Genomic DNA, 19,684 nt, shown 5'->3' on the forward strand with positions numbered 1-19,684 from the left:
GAAGTGACAGTTTAAAAAATAGTAAAAACTTACATGCGTCAAAAACCTGCCAATCCTGGCTAAAAGCAATTGTCTGCTATGAGAGGTTCCACTGTATTTTTATTTAGATAAAAGACAATAAAAAAATTGAATTAGACTGAATCGGTAGAGGTATCCCTCAATTTACATGATCTCTGTTTTTGCGATTGTACTGTAATGTGATTATAAAAATTTTATTTTAAAAATGGAAACCAGCAAAATTTGGTTTACTTGGAGTTTAATTTTCAAGTCCATTTTTGGGATTAAAATCAAAGATAGTTAAAATGGCAAAATGTATTGGATTTGAGGATTTATATATATATTATATATTAATTCATTCACAAAAATTTATTTTGCTGCTGGAAGTTGAATTTATTTTCTCTCTTACCCATCTGAAGAAAACCCTATGCCTGTCTTCTTCTCCATGTTAAATCCAACTCTTTTAGTTTGCAAAAACCAATTAATTGCTTAAAGCAAGGGAAACCTGTACTTTTCTAAGGTACATGTTTTGTATAATGTGTTGGTGTTTTTTTTATTACTGAGCATGTTAATAAAGCAGTACAATCAATTTAATATTAATATTATTATTACAATTTTTTTCTGATTCTTTTTGGTTTGCTGAACTGTTGGTTTTATTTTCTTCATGTAGTATCGCCACGTTTGTCATTCTTATTGCTCTGTCTTGTTGTGAGAATGTTAGGCGTCAGTTTCCGATGAACCTGATTCTACTGCTTCTTTTTGTAAGTATCAGTAAATTTCATACACATTTTTTCAATAAACGAGTCTAAGAAGTATGTCCAAAATTTCATTTAACTTGACAGAATTTCAAGCATCATATTATATGAATAAAAACTTGGCTAATTTGTCCTACAATTATTCATTCACATAAAAATGACATTTAATCAATAATACAACACTATACCAATATAGGGTGTCCTGTAAGTCGTAATTCTGCCCTTTATCGCATCAATCGTTCATCATAGAGATATGGTTGCAATTTAAAAAATGCTCAAAATGTGTTCAGAAATCACTCTGTACTAGGTTTGAGAGTGAAAATACAGTATATATATGTCCCAAAATTAAAAATTTAAATTTTCACAAAGTCCCCCCATTCTCTAACTTCCAATTAGAAAGTCAATGATTGAATTCAAAAATTGGGATTGGGGGGGGGGGAAACAGCATCAACCAATGGGAAATGCTCCTTTCCCTCATTTATGCAGTTCTTTTCCAACTTCTCTCAGATTTTTTAATTCAATTACATCAGCGAATATTGCACTTGGAAACGTGGAATTTTTTTTGTTGGCCTCTGAAGAGACAGAGCAACAACTTCTTCATGGGAAGTTAGAGGAAATATTACCATATATTATAATACCATAATTATAGTATGTCAAATTTATAGTAATATATTATATTTACCATATATTTAACATATTACCATATGAAAAAAACTTAGATTTTTTTTATTTTGTGACACATTCTATTTTCACTCTCAAACCTAGTACAGAGTGATTTCTGAACACATTTTGGGCATTTTTCAAATTGGAAACATACCTCTACGATAGGGGGTTGATGAGATAAAAGCCAAATTAAGACTTACACGACACCCTGTATAATAAATAATGAAATTATCTATCTATGTATCTATATATATGTTATATATATATAGATACATAGAAAATGCAGAAATCAGTTATTCTACATATTATCTAGGTATTGTGCAGATTAACTAGGGTGATCCCTTAACGTGCCGAAAATTGTTTCATTTCTAAAATTACTTAGGCAATCTGCACATTACCTATTAGGCACTCGTTAAAGTGAAAATAAGATCTTTGCTGGAACAACAGCAATGTTTCTGTACGCTCAAATTAACATAATGCTATGTATTTATTTTTCAATATTTAAAGAATCAAGTTAATACAATCAAACGATCAACCAATTAGTTGATAGAATAGATAGATAGCTTTTATTTCGTCATGACTGCTCGCGCGATAAAATTACAAGGATCTAAAATTTTATAGTAATATAACATAATTATCATAATAATAATGATATATAATACAATATCACAATGCAAAGAAACATGTTTCAGACTACTTTATTAATAAATACCCCTGTAGGCCGAACTTTGTTCGGGCTCGGATATCGCTTCTCTCCTCCAGCTGTTAAAAGGGCCTCTGCCCCCGGACTGAAAATATCAACTCTATTCTCACCACAACCAGAAATATGGCAAATGAAACAGGATGTTCTAAAAACTGACCGCCGGTAACACTATAAAAAAAATTAGAGTGGGTTTGAGTGAGGTACACAAATCCCAAGCTCTAACCATAACACCAACTGGCACATGCCAATTGCACCCAAAATTATGTATAGGGAAAGGAAATGAGAGAAATTTTTGAACTTTAGCAATATGGAAGCCATTAATGTGCACAATACCTAGTAAAATGTGGAAAACTCTTGAAACGTTAACTGAGCAAATCAGTTAATATGCAGATTAGCTAGGTAATGTGTACATTAACACAGCTTTCAAGCTTTAGCGGTAACATATATATAATAAGATATCCTGACTAATTGACTCACTGACTGATTCATCATTTCCAAGCCAAAATGTCTCTCCCTCTCTCTGGAGCTATATTTATGAAATTTGGTCAGTAGTTTTATTTCATGACATAAAGACTGACTAAGAAGTTGTTTTCCAAAATTTTTGTCCCAAAAATGGTCATGAGGGGTTCAAAAGTTGCATGGGGCAATAATTGCTGAAGCTATAAATATGAAATTTGGTTGGTAGTTTTATTTTGTAATGTAAAAAGTTCTCTAACAAAGAGATTTTTCAAAATTCATACTGTAGGGGGAGGGGGGGGGGGTCAAAAGTTATATGGGGCAATCATTGCTGAGTCCAAAGCACTGGAAGTCATAAATATGAAATTCATTCAGTATTATATTTTATAATATAGGAACTCGCCAAGACTGGATTTCTGGAAATGCAACCCCCAAGGGGATTACATCATGAGGGATTCAAATGTTATTGGAGGGAATCATCATTGAACAATTTTCAGATTACCAAATTCATGTGAGCGAAATGGGAGTAACAGCTAGTCTTATAATAAAATGAAAAAAATTCATGAATAAACATGCAGTACAAAAAAAAATGTTTACAAATTAACTTCTCTAAACGATGAAAAAGAGGAACACTGTCATTTAGCATGTTTTTTTTGACTCGCTGTTATCTCTAAACTTATTCTTTTTTGTGTGACTTTGAATAAAAGTCTACCCAATGCCACTTGCTTTTGCCTCCTGAATCTTTTCGACAAATGTTGGCCCTACTCATGAGCTAACCTTTCAAAGTCGCGTCCAATAGTGCAGTCAGCCCACAGTTTTCTCCTAGCAAAATTAAAAAAAAGACTTCCATCGCACATATGCATGGTTACAATGCTACATCTACTTTTGTATTGTAAACTGTCTTGCTCATACGTGTGTTCGTTTTTGAAGAGAGGCACACTTACCAGAGACTGTAGGGGAGGGGAAACAATGTTACCCATAATTGCACAGTATATATGCGAGTAATAATGAAAAACCATTGATTCAGTTATGGTAACATGAAACCAAATAAATGAAGCTTAATATTTTTGCTCGTAATTTGAATTATTGCTCGTGTATCAAATCAAAATTAATTCAAAATTTTTGTTCATTGACCTAATTGCTCATTAACACTATAATTTAATGCACATCAATGCTATGGAAAATCTTTTAGTCCAAAAAGTAACAGAGTAGAACTTTTTTTTACAGTTGACCTAATCAGTGATCCTAAGGAAACAGAGCCTGTACAATTTTTTTTTTATAATCTAACACTTATTGGTGCCAAACAACTTGTTGATATCTTATTAATTAATTTTTTTATTTTCATCTTTCCAGACAATGGCAGAAGGGTTTTTACTTGGCGTTGTGACTAGGTGAGACAATCTATTGTCATTGTGTCATTGAAATAATTTATTTTTGAATGATTAAAAAATAATTATCTATTACACCAAATACTATTATATGCTTTTAAAACCCTTGTGCATTTTTCTTTGATATTTACAGTTATATTGATGTTTCTTTTAGCTCCTATGACACTGATGCAGTTTTGATTGCAGTGGGTGTTTGTACTGTAAGTAATCAAACTATCGTGCATATTAATGTTCTGGTGTCTAATTTTTGAGTGATGATATTGTTATGGGTACCAAAATTATATTGTTATGATTCCAATTTCATTGTGACATATTCAGCGTCAGATCAAGAATTCTTTCTTTCTTTCTTTCAAACTGAGCACAACTCAGGTCTATCACCATTTATGGGTGATTTACTACCTACTGTGTTGTGCCAGAAGTGTAACTGTGTGTGTACCTAATAGTCTGAATGCGTATGTAGTTTTGTGCTTGATTCTTCAGTGCTGCCATCTATATTTCAGAAGTGAAGCGAGTAATGTGTTATGATTGAATTAAATTTGTACTGTTTGTAGGTCTGTTGCTCTCTGTGGCAAGACTTTTTAAAGGGGAGATCGGCTCGCATTAGCGCCTTGAAGTTGGGAACCACAGAAAACCAACTTCAGCCGACCACCAAGAATTTTTTATAAATTAATTTAATGCAATTTGAGGCACATGCTTATGTAACTGTCAAAGCCTGAAATTGTCCAATTTTGGTGTAATTTAATTTAACATTAATTTAATGCAATTTGAGGCACGTGCTTATGTAACTGTCAAAGCCTGAAATTGTCCAATTTTGGTGTAAATTAGCCTGGCCGATGTCTGAATTTTGGACTTTGGCCATCTAGTTCGGAAAGTGGCTGTTGATCCCAGTCTAAAGTCTGAAAAGGCACAATTCAAAGTCACACCATTTGGCATATTTTACAGTGATAATTATGTCCATGTTAGTTATGGCAACCCATATCATAGACGCAATGTGGTAATAATTTTTTTCTCCGAATTTGAGTGAAAAACTATGTCTATTGTTATTTTAATAGTTTCTCCCAAATTTCTATTTTTTTCTTTCTCGTCACATGGAGCTAATCTAATACAGCTACTATATATAGCCATGAATCACACGTTAGCGATGAAAAAAAAGAAAACAATTTGGAACCATCTTATACACCAGCACATCAAACATTGGCCAGGGATCTGTAGCTACTTCACGAAGTGGCCGGCCAAAGCCTGAATCATTTCAGCAAATCAGACTTCGGCCGGACATTTCATGAATTGGCTACACTTTGGGATTTGGTAGTAACACTTATGAGTCATATATGTTGTGGAAAAAAAAACTGATTTTTTGAAGAAATAAAATTTTTAAATAACATTCACACGGACCCTCATTAAACTAGACTATCTCTCTGATACAGTCAGCATTAAATTAATAAATTATTAATAATATGTGCATCTATTTTACATTGTCTTTATTTATCAATACATTCAGTACAGTAACACCCTAATTTATGTTCCCGTGATTTACCCCACATTTGCGTCGTTGTGTCCTGAGAATGATTATTTTTTAAAAATTAGATGTACTTTAAGCACTGCTTGAAATGTTTTACATGTTACAAAAGGGAAATTTTTCCACCAAGAGAGTCTCATCAAATAGATAAATAGATTAAAAAACTTGATCATCGTTTTTTTGACTGATATTTTATGGGACATCCCTGTTTTTTCCCATATTTTCAACAAAGCTTACTCAAATTTATAATATCTCAACTAAATATTAATTAATACACAAACTTAATGAACAAAATAAACTTAATTAATAAACTTATATAATCTCAACTGAAATCATAAAGTATAATAAATAAGAAAATAAGTATAAGATAACTTTTAATGCATATAAAATCACATTACAATAATTATGACTTTGAATATAGACATTCGTGTCACACATTTTTCATATTTTAACATTTGCTTTTAGTGGAATACATTTTAATTCACTGCAGATTTGCAGTAGCCCTTCATTACTGGCCCCAAAGATAATTTCTCATTGATTTCAGCAATAATCAGTAATTTTTTCCACATTTTTGGCAGTTTTTTGGAAAGAATTAATATGTGTTTTTGAAATACATTAGATACAGCTTATTATAGTAGATAGGATATGAATGTTATCATTTGGGTATTGCTATCACTTTTGCTAAGTACAAAACAGGCCAATATCATTAATGAAAAAACATTTGTTCACACAGTGGAACTTGGTTGATTCAAATTTTGGATAGTTTGAACTTTTATTATCTTGACTTCTGGTCCAAATTGTTATTCTAACATTCTGTCTTCTGAGCAACGTGAAAAAATAATGTCGAGCCAATCCTGAAGATAAACTCAGGTAATGATAGACTTTTTTTTTGATAAAAAACGGGTTCTTCTTTCTAAGTTAACAGCACCCATTGTATGTTAAAACGTATGTCAGAATTTGTAATTTTTGTTCCACACTGGATTTCTTTGTAACTCAGCTCAAAAAATAAAAACTGCCATTGTTGGTAAGAAACCAGCAAAATTCCAACAAAAGTTTTTGGATAACGAGTGAGCTATTTCAAAATTGAATTGTCAGTATAGGGAACTACCAAAATACTCATTTGCAAAATTAAAATTTGCTTTAGTGTTTTCCTCTTATGTTTTTATCAACATTAAGAGTATGGGAAGTACCGGAAAGTACAAATTGTAATATGTTAATAAAAGTTGTTTTCGTGATAGCATATGAATGATAAGTGAAATTTGGGGAACAGTTTCGTAACTGATAATCAGATTTTGATAATTGATAATTATTATCCTGTGTGAATATTGATTTTTTTTTTTTTTTTTTTTTAGTCATTTTATGGATCCAGGATAGATTAATTGGATAATTCAAACTTTTTCCCAGTGAATTTGGTTTATGTTACCAATTTTTTTTCCATTGAAAGTTTTCATCTTTTTGCTTTTTTTTTTCAAGCCAGGGTTGAAACAAAAACTCATTTTTTCTCAGAAAAGTTATCATTATCAATTTGCAAGACTATGCAGGTCAGAAGGCCTCGCTATAATGGCTGCTATAATCCATGTATGCTGTATATGCTGTATCCATGTAGTGCTGCTTTTGCAATGGCTTTTCTGTAGCGAAAAGCTATGGGGGAAAAAGTCCCTTTCACAATGGTTCATAGTCAGTTTTTTCAACTGACCACATTCACTGTTCCTTGGCCAAAAGACCTTTTCTTTCACATGCGAATCTTTGGAACAAATCCTACATTATAAAGAGTATTGTAATTAGTTATACACATAAGACAGTTTGATTGAAACACAATATCTTTAAAAAAAAAAGGATTTTAGCTTAAAGCGGAAAAACCTGTTTTATAACAATTTGGGGGGAAAATACAGAATTTAACATTTTAAAACATGTTTTGCGGGGGAAGAAAAAGTTGTGTCCTGTTCGACCAAACAGGACGTATGGTCATAGCACTTAAAACCTGGATTTTTGTTCAGACATGGTTCTTAATCAGTTATTGTTATCAGAAACACTGAATTCTGATGTGATCATATTAATCAGTGTGCATTGTACAATAGACTAAACTGAGTTGCCTCATTATTTCAACAAGAGTTTAAAAAAAATTTAGGGTCACATATGAAGAGAGAGGCATATATTATTTAAGTTCTTATTCAAAATTTATTCACTTGTAGATAACACAAACCTTCTTTGAAAAAAGTTAAACAGATATCGTCTTGGTTGGAAAGTTGAATTAGCTCTGCTTTTGAAAATCATAAACACATCAGTAATTTTTTTCATTAGTAATTTGCGTTGATGTTTCAAAACAATGTATTAGTGGAAATCCAGCATTAGGTGCTAAAAGTATTTCATTTTTTGATTTAGGTTGTGTGCTTTGCACTGATAGTTTTTGCTTTCCAGACAAAGGTAAGTCAACAGAAATAATGAACTTATTATTATTATTTTTTTGCATATTAGAAAATGAATATTGCGAAATCTTTTGCATTATTATTATTTTCATAATACATTTATACAAATTTTAAGAGGTAATATAAGACACCTAAACAAACATTTTTGGTCATAGAATGTGTAATCGAATCATAATAGCAAACACAGTAGAGGGTGTTTTTAGGGAGTACACAACAGCATTTCATTAAAAGAAAATATCATATTTTCCAATGTATTTACTGCAATATATGCTATCAATAACTCAAGGGTGTAGAAAGTTTTAATGTGGTAGGTCTCACAAGACAATGCACCACAAGACATTATACTGCTTGTCATTGTTTGGTGCAGCATAACCTTGATGGTCCTCACATGAATAAAAACCAAACTGCAATCCAATCCGAAGGTACGAATGCACCGATAAAAAACCCCCCTTTTTTTAAACTATAGTTTGGTTTTTATTCGCGTGTGGACCATCAAAGTCTTATTGCACTAAACATTGACAAGCCAGGCCTGGATTCAGAGAAATGTATTTGGAAGCGATTTATTGTGTAGGTTTGCTGGATTGTTCTGTAAAATACGCAACATAGCAATTTTTTTCCATATTATTCAGCTCTTGGGAGGGTAGGTTCTGTGTTACCCAGCTTGCACTATGAGGAAACCTACCACATTACAACCCCTTGCACTCTTCAAATGATTGATAGCACATATCACAGCAAATACCTCTGAAAAAAATATATTTTATTTTGGACAACAATTTTTTAACAATTAAAAACACACTCTGCCGCTTTTGCCATTGCAATTCGACTACGCTTCATCACTTGTGATATAGTGGTACTTGAGCAATTCATTATCCTACAATGCTACACTCAAATTCCCTGTAACTGATTGTGCATCAAATTGTGAGATAGACTAAAGTGGAAAATAATGTTACAAAATTTGATGGTCTCACTATTTGACATTAATTTGGCGATGGAAACAACCTCCTACCATTTTGCAATGTCTCTTCCATCCTAGACTAAACAAAACCATTTTTTTTTCTGAATATAAGCTGATGGTCACATTAACCTTTCAATTAGCAAGCATTGAAATATTCCCCAGGAAAATTTTTTTTGAGAAGTGATATTAAGCAAATAAGATACTTTGAATATTATTACATAACAATAATTTTCGTTATGTAATAATATTCAGAGTATTTAAAAAAAACATAGGATGTTGCTCTATGGGCAACACACTGCATAGATATGATTTTCATGGGTTACAATAGTATAAATATGTCATTTATTGTTTGCCTATTTATTTTTCTATCATTTATATTATCAATATATTCACTCTAAAATGTGTTAATGATCACCATTGCTCGACTTGTCAACAAATAGTAGACCTGTATACTTTTCAGCCTTTTTGCTGGTGATTATAGAAACTTCATGAACAACTCGCAAATAAAAAATCAAATGTTTAGGAGTTGCGTAGAAGCATTAATGCCAAAACGAGCTCAAAATATAAAATATTTTGAACTTGATAAATATAAGAAACTCGTGTTGCTTGAGGGTAACACTATCGAATAAAGGGTTAATTGGACTCAACCGTGTTATTTTGTATGTGTGTCTGTAGTGCAGATGGAGGCATATAAATATATAAGACACACTTTCAGGCATACAGAAATTTATTAGCATCTAAAGTGCACTTTTCGTGCGTTCGAAGTGGCAAAAGTTTTTGTGTTTTGTTACCACCAATGTTTGCCAATATGCATGTAGATGGATATTTCACACATAAAAATTTATTTTTATCCTTCTAAAATTTTCAAAAGAGTGAAAATATTTCTTCAATTTTTTTTTCATTTTTGAAAGCGCATATTTGTAGAAAGACGCGTCACTCTTCCCCTGTTAATACAACAGATACAGAAAACTGGTTGAATGAAGAGATATTGGTGCTTCAGGGAAGGAAGAATCTGGTGGCCCTAATGTCATTTGGGAGCTATTAGCAGAATGTTGTTGCTGTCATTGCACGGAGCCATTCAGCATATACATACGTTTCAGGGGGGGGGGGAAGAATTCTGTTTTCATAGCTCGGTTGGTAGAGCACTCGTCCAGCAAAGGAGAGACCAGGGTTTGGGTCCCCGTGAGGGCAGAGATGAATTTTCCTTCTCTGAAACACAGATATCTCTTCATTTAGCCAGTTTTCTGTATCTGTTTTAAGTACATATTTGTGTACAAAAGAGAAAAAACTAAATGTGCTGTGAAAAAATAATCTTTTTACAAAAATACCCCTCAAAGTTTGGAAGAGGAGTGATATTACTCTTCACAATTACATTTTTGGATACCACTGGTTACCACTGTACTTTCTAATCTGCATACAAGACCACACATCAAATAAAAATTATAGGGAATGCTGTTTACAAGTTTTTAGTGGATTTTTCCACTCTCTGTGGAAAGACTTTTCTAAATGAGATACTGGCCTGGCTTGCATTTGAACAATGAAATTCAGAAGGTCAGAACCACAAAAAACCAATTCCAATCAACCACCACTATGCTACCTGTGGGCCAGACAAGGGTACTTGGCTATCTTGATATTCCAATGACACCACCAAAACATACATAATTTACTGGTAAAACTTTGTTAATTTTAAGGTCATAATAGAAAAGAAGCATTAGTTCTGTTTGTAATAATTTGTCTGATAAAGTTATATGCAGATTATTATTCACTTTTTCTCTGATTTTTTCCTTTTTTTGTCAGATCGATTTCACAGCATGCTCTAGTGGCCTGTTTGTTGCTCTCATAGTATTGATGATTTTTGGCATTTTTGCAATGATCTTTCCAGGAAGGGTAAGAATATCCCAATGTTATACTACATCTTATAAATATATCAGTTTTTTCAAGTATAATAATGAATAGAAGCAATGGCAGAAAAAATTCAACGTGAATTACATGTGTTAAAAAATTGAATGTTAAAAAAATTAAATGTCATTTTTTAACAATGAAAACAAAATGAAAACATCATGATTTTTTAAAATTAATATTAACTGACTGCTACTTATTAATTAAAACAAATCTTGTTGATCATTCAGAATGCATATTTTCATATTACCTGTTTTTTTTCTTTTCCTAATCTCAAATTTAATTCAGCATTAATGAATAAACTACAAATGAACTGCAAGCAAAAAATATGAACACCAAAAATCTGTGTTTATGTAACATGAAAGGTCGTTGAGCCCAAATTAACTTCATGGATTAACATTTTTCTTGTAGAGAAAAGTGCTTTTATTTATGCATCCTCCCTCCGCATTAAAGTGAACGCACGGTGGTAACCCAGTATTGCACTTATGGTGCAGATTTCTCAATGTACAACCAAAGGGCCATTCATCATCAACTAAATAGAAGACAAATTCTATATTGACAAGATTGTTTTGTGTGCAATTAATACATGTGTTGCTTAATAGTTTATACATTTTTATTCTTTCTCAGATTTAACGAGTTTTGACTAAAAAACAAGCAAACTCGAAATGTTTTTGATATCAAAAGTAAAGTTGACAGCTCAATGATATTTATGGTGGTACAATATCTATTATTATTTTGAATCAGCAATTGGGCATAGAATTCAAGGCTCTATACAAAAAATAATTCCTCTGTTTTTTAATCAGGGGAAGCCTTAGGGCCACATTGTAATGCATTAAAAATACTTGGTGCAGTTTAGCTAAGTTCACTTTCCTATATTTTTCTGCAATTTTTTTCCCATGCACAAAATCTAGAAATGGAGCAGCTTTCTTTCTATATTGTATCTAGGGCAGCGGTTCTCAACCGGTGCTCCGTGTGCACTCCCCATGGGTTCCGTGGCCGCTCGAGGAAAATAAAAAAAACAGTAAATTTGAAAAAAAAAATAGTTATAAATATTTTAAGTAACATAAATAAATCAGTAACTTTGATGAATAAATAAAAAATAGGCCTACGGGGCTCCGCCATAGAATTTTTAGACCATAAAGGGCTCCTCGAGTTAAAAAAGGTTGAGAACTGCTGATCTAGGGATTAAGTTCAAGTCTATATTTACCCTAAAGATCTTTTATATATGTCTTTTAATCACGAACTTTACAACATATCAATAACATGCATAACATACCAAGTTACTTTTATTGCAATATCATTGAAGTCATATAAAGAAAAAAACAAAATTTAAATTACATACACTGAATGAAAATGATTTCATGCCCGGAAAATCGCAAAAATACATCATTTGCAGATCATTCACAGAAATAAGGCCTGTGCATGTAAAATACGGTATGACCATGCTGTAATACTGTGCATGTGAATACAGTGAGACCTTGGTACAATGTTGATCACTTTTATGAATGGCATTATATGTTATATATATATAATGACATGTCACGTGCGTGTGATTCACTGACTGATTCATCATCGCCGAGTCGGAACCACTGAAGTTATGAATATGAAATTTGGTCAGTAGTTTTATTTCATGACATAAAGAATCACTGAGAAGGTTTTTTTTCCAAAATTCTACCCCTAAGGTGGGGTGCAAAGGTTACACAGAGAAATCATGCTGAGTCAAAACCGCTGGAGCTATCTATATTTATGAAATTTTGTCAGTAGTTTTATTTCATGACGCAAAGAGTCACTAAGAGGGTTTTTTTTCGAAATTCTGCCTCTAAAAGGGTCATGGTGGGGGGGCTCAAAGGTTATAAGGGACAATCATAGCTGAGCCGAAATCGCCAAAGCTATAAATATGAAATTTGGTCAGTAGTTTCATTTTGTAATGTAAAAACTCACTAACAATGGATTTTTCAGAATTCATACTGTAAGGGAGACGTTGGGGGGGGGGGGGTCAAAAGTTTTATGGGCAGTCATCTCTGAGCCCAAACAGCAGGAAAAAATAAATATATAATTTGGTCAGTATTATATTTTATAATATAGGGACTCGCCAAGACAGGATTTTTGAAAATGCAATACCCATGGGGGTCATGAGGGGATTTAAATGTTAGTAAAAAACATCGGCAAGCAATTTTCAGATTACCAAATCCACGCGAGCAAAGCCATGGGTAACAGCTAGTCTTCCATATAGCATCAGTTTTTGGTTTTTTGAAAAAAGGTCTCTGCTAAATTAAGTTTCTCATTATTAAGATACCCTGTGTATAAATTCATTTTATTCGGTCCCCAGGGATGACATTATACTGAGGTCTGACTGAGAATGAATTAAAAGGTTTGAGAACCTTTTTCAGTACTCGTTTAGTTTCTGTGGAACCTTTATTTTTTCCTGAAGAGGCTTTAAAAGTGTGAAGTTTAGGAGGATATGGGGTGGACTGTTGTGCAAATTTCCAAGGGAATTTATAGAAAGCAGTCTAAGTGACAAAAGTTAACGATGTAAGATTTTTAGTTATAGAAGAAAGAAAAAAAGAACTTCTGTTTCTCTCTGATATAGATTCTTCTGGTTAAATGTGTTGTTTGATTTCAAGAGTGTAATTATATATTTCTGTTTGAATGTACACAGGTAATCATCTTGATATATTCTTGCCTTGGAGCATTGATTTTCTCATTGGTAAGTTTTTTCAACATGTTCTCAAACATTGTTTGCTCATTATCATACCAATGTATTATTCTCAGTTCTGTTACATTGAATTACATCAATGTTACCATTCAACCTCTGATTTGCTGTTTGAAAACAACAATGATGTGATTGCTTATAGCAACCAACTGTTCTGTTTTTTTTCCCTTGTCACTTGGAAATGTCTCTTTTGGACATGACAATGTACAGTATGATCCTGCAGGTGATACATATAACTGCTAACAATTACTGCATAATAATCCGTGGGCCTGGCTTTGTTGGATGTTGTGTAATACCGGACAGGTGACAGTACCTATTTTGCATGGTTAAAAGCTACATGGTGGTGCATGTGTGATTCCGGAACTTGTGTACAGTGCTCAGGTAACAGTCAGGAGGGGAAACTAATGTCATCATTGTTTGACAGAAAATGTTTCTTATGATTATTTTGCTACCACAATCATGTGTGGTTATATGCCAGCACCTGCAGAATTATTAAATTCATTATGTTTATTCTATCACAATCAACCACCCTGTAATTGAATGCTGTTGAATACAGAAATTGATATTCAGATTACGTTTGCTAAGTTCAATTTTCCAAGATTCAGAGTTTAAAATTTGGCAAAAGCCTGAATGTGCATAGCCGTCTGACTCGTTGAGTTTCACTTAAATATTAATATTTTCACCCCAGGGCCCGACTTTGATTTGATGGGGCTCTGGGTAAAAGAGGTACTGATTGCCCCTTCGACTGTGGTCGAAGATATTTTGGTTCCCCTTCCACCCTCGACTGTGATCGACGAGGTTTTGTGTGTCAGCAAATGCAGTACGTGTTTGTAAATGCATAAGGAGAAGTAGGACAAAATGTAAAAAAAAGGATATTTTAGCAAAAGTAGGACAAATGGGAGCCCTGTATCTGAAAATGTGAAAAGTTTTAAGAAATTAAAAGTTTAAATGTGGCACAACGCTAATGTTTCAGTTCTTTCTAATTGTGTATATGTAATGCTTATTTTTGATTAAAATATGTTCATGACCTGATGGCATGAGAATTCAGTGCTGTCTCAACATTTGGAAAAGTTTCTTCTAAACCTCTAGCATTATTTAACATTTGTGGCAATGTGTCACCAACTTGAACCAAGGATGAAAATTGTTGCAGTTCACCTGGAAAAGTGTTGGCAAGATCAGATGCATGAAGTTTCACATTGAAAATATGCAGAATCTTCATGAAGATTTGGAGATTTCATGTTGATCAAACATGCAAACTTTCTCGGCGTCATTTCATGAATTATTTTGCGGTTAAAAAAATGTGCATGTCTGATGAATCAAACAAAAGACTGACACATTGAAACACATTTTTGCCGTAGAGTTAATATTGCAATTGGTGCTATACATGCAATACATGCTGTGTAAAATCTAATACTGATTGATATAATATTAAAATTGATATTTAATATGGTTTGCTAATAATGGGCACTTTGGAAATAGTATGGATGTGATTTAGGGGAAAATTCTTTGATTTTTACAAAATTTTACCAGATTAAAATTTATAATAATTTGAGTAGAATATATCCTGTTATACATTTGAGCAGTCCCCTTAAAACATGGGGTCCCATGTTGCCCATGCTGAAATCAGTCCCTGTTTCACCTGCATGCACAGTGTGCGTGTGATTAAAGTTGTCATGTTCGGAGCTACCTACAGCTTTTAAAAAAACTAACGTTTTACATGTACAGTTATGTAATAGTAACTATCGTATATACTCATGTATAAGCCAAGTTTTTTTGTTGAAAAATTTGTTCTATAATTTTGGGGGGAAGAGTCGGCTTATACAGGGGTAAGTTTTTGAGGAGAAAATATCGACTCCCCACTTTACCAAATTTATATGGCCAATAGCTACATGGCCTCTACACAGCTGGCATTAAGATCTGTGATGCCATTAGAGTACTTTAGATGGCATCACTAAATCAGTAGAGTAATTTCTGTAGCTATAGATGTGTTGTTAATCAGTAGAGTGATTTTTGTAGCAATGTTCAAACCTCACAGAACCATTGATGTTAAGCCAAAGCAAAAAAAATCAAAAACGTGTGACTTTGATACTTGGTAGACTAATATCTATTTTACAGTCTTTAGATATGAGCATCAACGAAGATTATTGAAGAAATCTTTAAGAAGTTTATTTAAGGAATGTGTATAGGCCGAACAGATGAGTTCCAAAGATAAAGAAGCAATGAAAAGTGGTACCTTAACGAAACCTGACATGGGCCTAGTGTGCCAGTGGGTTAATGGGATGTGGAATTCTGTTTCCACTGAAATCATCATCAAATCTTTTAAAAAATGTTGTATTGGTAACGTGATGAACGAAACTAATGTTTATATGAAAATGTACAATTTTTCTCCCTCTAAAAAACAATGATTTTTTGGGAGTCGGCTTATACACAGGTTTTTAATTTATTGTTTTTGGTGATTTTGAAGTGAGGGGAGGGACCGGCTTCTACACGAGTATATACAGTATGTGGTGTCTACAGCTCAAATTGTAAACCTAACTAACATATTTTTAAGGAATAGCTCACTCATCACACCAGCTACATATGAGTATAAAAACATGAGTTAACTCGTGACTGGTGAACAATGTGTTAACTATCCATCAAGATCTATCCAAAAACTATCCAATTTTTGAAGCCCGTATGAAGATAAGGAATTTCAGCTTTTGGTGCAGAATCACAGTGTTTAGTAGATGACTTTCACTTTGCAAAACATATTCTTGTAAACTTGAGGTCATACTCTTTAGTGAAGAAGTTTGGAGATACCCTGCTTACATAAAATCAGAATACCCACTTGGGTTGTATAGAAACTACCATCTAGTGGTGAATGATGGATACAACCCATCCTTTGGGAATGCTTTGATATCTCTCTGAGATGGGAAGCAGGGTGTGTCTGGTCTTCAGAGGTGAATGATTGGAGCTGATTTTTTTCCCTTGTGGCTTTCATTTTTTTCTCCATAAATAAGGAGTTATTTATTATATTGTTTGTATTTTTAAAGTGCTGTATAACAGATGACTTTTATCCATTGTCTCGTGTTAGTTAAATTTTAAACAGCAGTTCTGATCATAGAAAGTGTGAAATATCCAAATGTCTTCTTGTACTGTGCCTCATTATAAGAGTATAATGAGGCACAGTGCATGAAGAGACTACTGTACTTGGCATGTAGCATAAATATGAGTACATGTTTATTCTTTTTTTTCCCAGTATCTGGTTTTTGACATTCAAATGATGATTGGGCAGAAACATCGCTACAGCATATCACCCGAAGAGTATGTCCTTGGAGCTCTCAATCTGTATCTGGACATCATTCAGCTCTTCTTGATGATTCTGAATATCGTTCAGCTGAGTGGAGATTAATTTAATCACAGATGCCCAAGCCAAATAATAAGTAAGACTTCAATATTAGTTTTTAAGTGGCTGACTTCACATTGTAATTTTTTCTGCTTAAAAATTGTTCATCAAAAATTTTTCCTAACCTAGTGGTTCTTTGCCAGGGGTGCAAGAAAGCAATGTTTGGAACAAAAGTCGAGAAATTTTTCCATAGTACAAGTTTTGGATTCCACTTGTAGTTATTACTTGAAAGGAGGTGTGAGAATGTGACTCAAAGCTTACTGGGGGGGGGGGGCTGCAATAATTAGGGTTGAGCTTCACTAGGGGTTATATATTATGCATAATTTTACGTATACAGTAAAACCTCTAACAGCCACCTCTAAATAGCAGCTACATTTTATTGTAACCGAATGCGTCCCATAGACTTAACATTATGAGAAACCTCAGAACAACAGCCACTTTGGATATGGAGTTGGGGTGGGGGAATATGCATATCATGATGAGAAAAATAATTTTCAAGCTGATTTTTAAGATTTTTCCCACTTATCAAACTTTATGGATAAAAAACGATTATGTATGCTCTTTGTGTATAATGTACCTAAAAATTATGCTCGCAAATAAGAATAGAAATGTCCAGGGTATTAATTTTTTGAGAGGGATGTGTCAATTTTTTAATTTTTTTTAAACAAGAATGTATGTCAACACTTATGTCTTCAGCTATCGGATTGGACGTAGAAACACCCTGGAAAGGAGGTCTTGTTGAAGGTTCAGCGTGAAAAAAGATCTATTTAGGGTTGCTGGTATGCCATCTCTTGGTTCATATCAGTTTTTCTCACTTGTTGTGTTTTACCTGAGCATTGCAACCTGAATTTTAAGATGTCATAATAGTGCTGTAGATTGATTAATCAATTATTATATATTATGAAAATATTATCAATTATACAGGGTGTACTGTAAGTCTCAATGCAGCCTTTATCTCATTAACAGTTCATCGTAGAGGTATGATTCTAATTTAAAAAATTTTCATTATATGTTCGGAAACTACACTAATAGTTTTGACAAAGAAAATTAAGTGCATTTCACAAAATAAAAAGAATACAAATGTTTATATGGCCCCCATGTCTTAATTTCTAATTAGAAAGTTGTTGCCTGTCTCCCCTGAAGCCAACGAAGAGAAACTTCCAATGTTTCTAAGTGCAATATTTGCTGAGATATTTGAATTAAAAATCAGAGAAAAGGTAGGAAATAACTAAAACAAACAACGCTTCTTCCTCTCGTTTATGTGTTTCTTTCCAACATTTTCCCAGTATTTGGATCCTCAAATACTGGAGCGAATATTGCACTTGGAAACATGGAGTTTTTTTGTTGGCTTCAAGAAAGACAAGGCAACAACTTTCTAATTAGAAGTTGAATGACAGGGGAGACTACGAAAATTTAATTTTTTTTATTGTGGGACACACTGCATTTTCACTTGCAAAACAGGTACAGTGTGATTTCTGAACACAGATAGCATTTTCCAAATCAAAACATACTTCTACGACGAATGGTTGATGAGATAAAGGCTGAATCAGGACTTATGGAACACCCTGTATAACTACCGTAATCAGTTACAGAATGGATTGTCATTTCACATGCTATATACGTAGATTGCAAATTTCAGTTTTCCCCGCAGAAATAAAACTACCACTCCCATAGTGGCAACATTTTTATGGTACCATTAGTGGCTGTTGTTGGAGGTTTCACTGTAATTACTTTATGTCCATATCAAGACCTGTCTCCAGACTTTTTTCTTTCAAACTGAGCACAAATCAGGTCTATCACCATCTATAGGCGATTTACTACCTTGTGAGTTGTGCCAAAAGTGTAACTGTGTGTGTGTACCTTACAGTCTGAGTGCGTATGTAGTGTTGTGTTTGATTTTTCAGTGCAGAAGTGAAGTGAGTGATGTGTTATGATTGAATTACGGTCTCCAGAATGGACAGGATACCTAGTGATGCCCGAACTTCTAATCTTTTTCTTGAGGGTGCTTGTGAATGTAAAAAAAGTTGATCTGGCATTTTGACCAAGTCAAATTCATTAAGAATTTTCGAATTGCATTTTTTTTAGCTGCTATAATCCTGTATACTGAGTGCATGGGGGAAGTCCCTTTATTGTGGGATAATTCTCGAACCACTGATTCTAATACTTCCAATTAGAAAAGGCGTCCAAATAATGTGTAGACCTCAGATATACCATTCATATTTCAAGGGTTTGCCTAGTTATCCAAATAAAAAAATTAACTTTTTTTAAGCACTTTAGGATCAAGGACGTAATATTACATCCAAACGCCTGTGGAGTAAACTCAGAACAAGCTCTGTTTTCTTTTCTCTCTCCTCAACATCGCGAGGCTTTGTTGTAACCCTACGAAGTTGTCTTTTATTTCTATACAACTATTAGTCAGTTTTCCTCCTCCCCACATATGATGTATCCTTCTACTATACATAGTGCTGTAACTAGGCAGGTGCAACAGTTGTACCTGCACAGGGCCCACTTAGAATGGGCCAGATGGGGCATAAATGCAAATTCTTGCACAGGAATGGCTAGTTATGGCACTGACTTCATATAATATCAAAAGGGGAACAGGTTGGGTGGGGGATGAAAAGAGAAATCTACTTCATATACCTACTCTCTCTTAACTGTTTTCCTCTCATTTGTTTTTTAATCTTCCTTTTCTTCCCCTTTCTTTAACGTGAGGTTAGAACCAGGTTATTATATCTATCACCCATTCGTCAAATAGAGATGACCCGAATTTCTTGTTTTCAAATGCAATATTCGCTTAGATATTTGAATTAGAACATATGAAAACGAGG

General features: G+C 33.4%; 1 protein-coding gene across 2 annotated transcripts in view; it reads left to right on the forward strand.

The window, feature by feature from the left end:
- Nucleotides 1–19,684, forward strand: part of LOC149066835 (protein lifeguard 1-like) — a 35,708-nt gene that overhangs the window by 11,718 nt on the left and 4,306 nt on the right. For both annotated transcript variants that reach the window (XM_089253144.1, XM_089253145.1), the window contains exons 5-11: nt 668–758; nt 3,928–3,965; nt 4,117–4,162; nt 7,861–7,902; nt 10,657–10,746; nt 13,418–13,465; nt 16,710–16,893. In XM_089253144.1, coding sequence (XP_089109270.1) covers nt 668–758; nt 3,928–3,965; nt 4,117–4,162; nt 7,861–7,902; nt 10,657–10,746; nt 13,418–13,465; nt 16,710–16,862 — 508 coding nt within the window. In that variant the 3' untranslated portion in view covers nt 16,863–16,893. The remainder of the gene's footprint in view (nt 1–667; nt 759–3,927; nt 3,966–4,116; nt 4,163–7,860; nt 7,903–10,656; nt 10,747–13,417; nt 13,466–16,709; nt 16,894–19,684) is intronic.

This window comes from Pholcus phalangioides, unplaced genomic scaffold (assembly GCF_987345545.1).
Source record: "Pholcus phalangioides strain wild (caught in Gottingen) unplaced genomic scaffold, Ppha-v1.0 ptg000032l_1, whole genome shotgun sequence".
NCBI lineage: Eukaryota > Metazoa > Arthropoda > Arachnida > Araneae > Pholcidae > Pholcus > Pholcus phalangioides.